The sequence below is a fragment of the Nerophis ophidion genome, linkage group LG13, assembly GCF_033978795.1.
Source record: "Nerophis ophidion isolate RoL-2023_Sa linkage group LG13, RoL_Noph_v1.0, whole genome shotgun sequence".
NCBI lineage: Eukaryota > Metazoa > Chordata > Actinopteri > Syngnathiformes > Syngnathidae > Nerophis > Nerophis ophidion.
Genome location: NC_084623.1, coordinates 29,126,060 through 29,132,161, shown reverse-complemented (window position 1 = coordinate 29,132,161; position 6,102 = coordinate 29,126,060). Strand labels below are relative to the sequence as shown.

The 6,102-nt window shown below is 35.9% G+C and overlaps 1 protein-coding gene across 1 annotated transcript; it reads right to left on the bottom strand.

Annotated features, from left to right (window-relative positions):
- Positions 1–3,388: 3,388 nt before the first annotated feature.
- Positions 3,389–4,339, bottom strand: LOC133564028 (olfactory receptor 2A7-like). Its single transcript, XM_061918116.1, has one exon. It carries the CDS (start codon positions 4,325–4,327, stop codon positions 3,389–3,391), a length of 939 nt encoding a protein of 312 aa, XP_061774100.1. The 5' UTR covers positions 4,328–4,339.
- Between the last annotated feature and the right edge of the window lie 1,763 nt (positions 4,340–6,102).

The following is a 6,102-nucleotide window of genomic DNA, read 5'->3' as shown; positions in this document are numbered from 1 at the left end:
TAAACATATTTCTTAGTTTTTATAATACATTTTTAATTGAGTTTTTAGAAGAGACAACTATACACAGAATTGATTAAAAAATATATATACTGTAGGTATTTAACTTAACATAAAAAATACATTCAGTTCTATTTTGTGTAAAAAAAAAAATTACATAATATTAATAATAATAAATAAACTAGGTCTGTCAAAGGTAACGCAGTAATAATCAGTTCATTCAATTACAGAATGTTTAGCAGGCTGAATATTGCAATTTATTAACAGAGAAGGTTTAAACTTAATATATTTAAACTGTATATGCTGTATAGTTATATAATTATATCTATATTATATACTGTATATATAATATGGAAATGTTTCAACTATTTTATATTTTATTTTGCTACTATGGTACATTTTTTGTCTACTTTATGCCTTTTGTTTTCACTCTCTTTTTGGGCCTTTGTGTGCATTACTCTTTCAGTCCTTATCCTTTGTGACTGAGTTACTGTGTGGACCAATTTCCCTTGTGGATCATTAAAGTTTGTCAAAGTCTAAGTCTAAACATTGTCATGCAAAGATATGGCAACCATTAACTTGTGGAAAGAAACACATATACACAGACGTGATATAAAAATAACAAAAAAACATAGTGTCCAGCTTAGTGTCCAAAACTAAACAAAAAAAATGTACTCCGTTTTGTGGAAAAAACAAAAAATAAACATAACATTAATAATAATACATAAACTAGGGCTGTCAAAGGTAACGCAGTAATAATCAGTTCATTCAATCACAGAATACTTAGCAGGCTGAATATTGGAATTGATTAACATCCATCCATCCATCCATTTTCCTACCGCTTGTGCAACATATAATGTACAGATTATCAGTAGCATTTATTGAGCTAAAAATATTACATTTTACATTGCAAAAATACTTGACGATCAAAGCGTGATCGTAACAATCCACATCTGGTGCTATTAATGCGTGAAACGTGTATCTAAACATGGCGTAGCTCCTCTCCTCTGAATGCAAGTGCTCCTACAGCAGGACTATTGTCATTAAAAGCGTGTTTATATCCTTGTTGTGTTGAATTGAAAAAACATTTAAATAAAGCAAAGTAATTGTTGGTAATAAACACATGGAAATTATTTAGGAGAGGGATTCTCAAACAGTGGTGCATGTAGTACTAGTGGAAGGCGGGCTCCATCAAGTGGTACGCCACAGAACCACATATTTAAATATTTAAACAAAGTGTTAATGTTCAAACTGTGTGTAATGTGGCCCAAATATTGAATACATTTGTTATCAAAAATCTTTGCCTTGTTTTTAATGAATATTTAGGCTTACTATGCTACTGTATTTTAATGTTGTTCATTTTGGTGGGACTTGGCGAGCTGGAGTATGCTCCTGACAAGTGTAACCACAAAATTAATGACCAAAAAAATAAGTAAATGCACACCTCTTAATAAAGATTTTTACTGAACATTTTTCATGTTTTTTATATGGCAAACACAAAATATGCAACATTTCCCCCCCAAAAAATACTTCACAGTGGAATATTTGATGTTAAATAATTGGATCCTTGAATAGGTCAACAATTCATATCAACACTGCTTTTGATGCATTGATATTTTTTGAGTTAACAGACCCATAAAGAAAAAAAAAAAGCCGGTGTGTTAAAAGAGTCAACATGGCAAGTTTTTCCCGTTACATTTCCCCTGTTTGCTCTTTTATCCCCCCCCAAAATACCAAAATAGCACTGTTTAGAACGTGCCTCGGGCTGTTAAAAAAATTATCTGTGGGCCGCACTTTGGTCACCCCAGGCATAGAGTGTGCAACATAGCACCCCTTAGGAGACAAATCAGTATGAATTTACGATAATTTGTTGTCATATAACAGATCATTATTCAAACATTTTACTGTAAAAAAGAAAAAAACAGCTAACTGCTATGAAATATAGGGATATTGTATTTTTACACTCTATAGCAGGGGTTCCCAAACTTTTGACGTATGTGTGTGTGTGTGTGTGTGTGTGTGTGTGTGTGTGTGTGTGTGTGTGTGTGTGTGTGTGTGCGTGTGTGTGTGTGTGTGTGCATATATATATATATATATATATATATGTATATATATATATATATATATATATATATGTCTATGTAATATATACATAACATATACAGTATATACATATGTACATATATAGACATATATATGTATATATATCTATATATATACATATGTATGTTTATATATGTATATATATGCATATATATATACTGTGTATATATATACAGTATATATATACATATATACATATATAAACAGTTATATATAAACATATATATGTGTGTATGTATGTATATATATGTTATGTATATATTACATAGACATATATATACATATATATGTATATATACATGTATATATACATATATATATACACAAGTATATATATAAACATTTATACACATACATATATACATATTTATATATATATATTTATATATATTTATATATATATACATATATATATATATATATATATACATACATGTATGCATCTATCTATCTATCTGTGATATTAATGTAACATTAGACAATTGAAATAAGGGAACTTGTCCCACTTAAGAACAAATAGGCCACCCTAAGTGTGCGCTGGAGTACTCGTAGATTTTATTCTTACCTATAAACAAATCCCAGCTAAGAAAACATTGGTGAATACATAAATCTCCTTATAAACTTTGCAAGTGGGGTCTAAGAACAAAATTTATTTTTAAGAACGGTTACTGAATGGGGCCCTTTGTTTTTTTATATTCAACCAAACAATTCACCTAAATTGAAAGGTACAACAAAATGAAGTATTAGATGAAAAATTCAACTTTATTCATCCCATATAAATATACAGTGAAATGTGTCTCTGCATTCAACCAGAGGACTTTATGTGGGAAACTCTGCGGGGGGAAAAACAACTCTGAAGAAGAGATTACTGAAAAACAGACAATATTATAGACAGGGTAACACTTAAGTATGGGGAACATATTCTAAGTAACAAAGACTTAATTTAGAGTTATTTGGACAATAGGGGAATATGCAAGGTTTAGGGTTAGGGTTACTAATAAGCAATAATTCTGAGGTTATTGAGGGAAGACTCTTAGATCATGGCTTACTGGTTGTATAATAAGGCCATGCAGAATAAAGCATTAATAAGTACTTAATAATGACCATTTAAGAGCCAATATGTTACTAATTTGCATGTTAACAAGCAAATAATGAATGGTGAATATGCTCCCCATACTTAAGTGTTACCAAAGACAGATTTCAGTATATCAGCGTTTAAGAAGAGCTAAGTAGAATAGCAAAAGAGTTAATTTGAGAGTCCAAACAATGCATTTTCCATGTTCACCGCTCACATTGCAAATGTGCTCATCTTTTTTTTGAAATGCAAAATACTTAAAACCCTGTTGCGAATGCCTGTGAGTTTGAAACCGTAGATCAGGGGATTCACAACCGGGTTAATGAGCAGGAATAAGATCGTCATGAAATTGTGCGGATCCTGCGGTAAGTCGGCTGAACCGAACCGCATGTAGAAAATATCCAAAAGCAAGGTCACGGCGAAGGTGAGAAGGCAGATTAAATGGGGGAAGCAGGTCTGCATGAACTTAATCCACATCTCTCTGGATGAAATGCATACTCTCATCAGGTACAGGTAAGACCACAAGATGAACAAAAAGTGTCCGAAATAAATGGCGAGGTTGATGGCTGTGACAATACCGTTGGCGTTGAGCGGCGCGCAGGCCAAGCTGGACACCATCCAGTTGACGCAGTACAACTTGTTGATGTGCGAGCCGCATAACTCTTTCCCCAACAGGGTAGCGGTGTTCATAAACATGCAGTATAACGGCACGAACCAGGAGAAAAACACTAAGAGGGAAACTCTCTGCTTGCTCATTAAAGTGTGGTAAACCAGAGGTCGACATATAGCCACGTACCTGTCGTACGCCATCACGGTTAAAATGGAAAAATCACAGCAAGATGATGAATGAATGACATAACCCTGCAGCATGCACCCCGCGTAGGAAATGACTTGCGTTGACAGGAGGTCCTTGAGGAACTTGGGGTAAAAGCCGGTCGCTCCGTACACAGCGTTGATGCACAGATTACACAAGAACACATACATGGGCTGGTGCAGGGTTTTGTCCGTAACTATGACAACGATCATGCTGATGTTGCTCAGCAGGATCAGAATGTACCACAGCAACGTCACCACGAAGAGAGTCATCCGCTGCATATATGTGAACTTCAAACCGGAGAGCGTAAACATAGTGACAGCGGAAACATTTTCCATCGTACGTAGAAAAAGCAAGGGAAAAAAAAAAAAAGGGATCAGGTGGTGATTATTACCTCGCCACGTTAGCGTGCATCCTCCTCCCCCAGCGCTTGACCCTGCGAAGTGGCGGCTGAGTCAACGTCGAGCCTTTTTCTAAGATAACACAACCACCTGTGGGAGTCAGGCCGACCAATAGGCTGGGTGTTGTTGACATGTCACGGCTTCTTTCGTCAGCTCCTCCACTGAAGGCCCGAGAGGGACGTGAAGATGCCAGTCAAGTAGAATTCAAACTTTTTTTTGTTTGTTTTAGATCAGTGGTTGTCAAACACTTTGTTCTCCAAATGCCACCATAATGACCAATCAATCAATGTTTATTTACAAAGCCCGTTTCCATATGAGTTGGGAAATTGTTTTAGATGTAAATATAAACGGAATACAATGATTTGCAAATTATTTTCAACCCATATTCAGTTGAATATGCTACAAAGACAACATATTTGATGTTCAAACTGATAAACTTTTTTCTTTTTTTTGGCAAATAATCATTTACTTTAGAATTTGATGCCAGCAACACAGGACAAAAAAGTTGGGAAAGGTGGCAATAAATACTGATAAAGTTGAGGAATGCTCATCAAACACTTATTTGGAACATCTTACAGGTGTGCAGGCTAATTGGAAACAGGTGGGTGCCATGATTGGGTATAAAAACAGCTTCCCAAAAAATGTTCAGTCTTATATTTGATGTTCAAACTGATAAACTTTTTTTTTTTTTTGCAAATAATCATTTACTTTAGAATTTGATGCCAGCAACACGTGACAAAAAAGTTGGGAAAGGTGGCAATAAATACTGATAAAGTTGAGGAATGCTCATCAAGCACTTATTTGGAACATCCCACAGGTGTCCAGGCTAATTGGGAACAGGTGGGTGCCATGATTGGGTATAAAAACAGCTTCCCCAAAAATGCTCAGTCTTTCACAAGAAAGGATGAGGCGAGGTACACCCCTTTGTCCACAACTGTGTGAGCAAATAGTCAAACAGTTTAAGAACAAGGTTTCTCAAAGTGCAATTGCAAGAAATTTAGGGATTTCAACATCTATGGTCCAAAATATCATCAAAAAGTTCAGAGAATCTGGAGAAATCACTCCACATAAGCGGCATGGCCGGAAACCAACATTGAATGACCTTGACCTTTGATCCCTCAGACGGCACTGAAACAAAAACCGACATCAATCTCTAAAGGATATCACCACATGGGCTCAGAAACACTTCTGAAAACCACTGTCACTAAATACAGTTTGCCGCTACATCTGTAAGTGCAAGTTAAAGCTCTACTATGCAAAGCGAAAGCCATTTATCAACAACATCCAGAAACGCCGCCGGCTTCTATGGACCCGAGATCATCTAAGATGGACTGATGCAAAGTGTAAAAGTGTTCTGTGGTCTGACGAATCCACATTTCAAATTGTTTTTGGAAATATTCGACATTGTGTCATCCGGACCAAAGGGGAAGCGAACCAAAGTTAAAAAGCTGTGAAGACACCATTAATGCTGAATGGTTCGGATCCCACTTAAGGGCAAGGAAAAACTCACAACCCAGTGGGATGTCAATGAGATTGACTATGAGAAACCTTGGAGAGGACCGCAGATGGGGGTGACCCCTCCCACCCCCCCTCTAGGGGAGACCGAATGCAATGGACGTCGAGTGGGTCTAGCATAATAGTGTGAAAGTCCAGTCCATAGTGGATCTAACATAATATTGTCAAAGTCCAGTCCATAGTGGATCTAACATAAC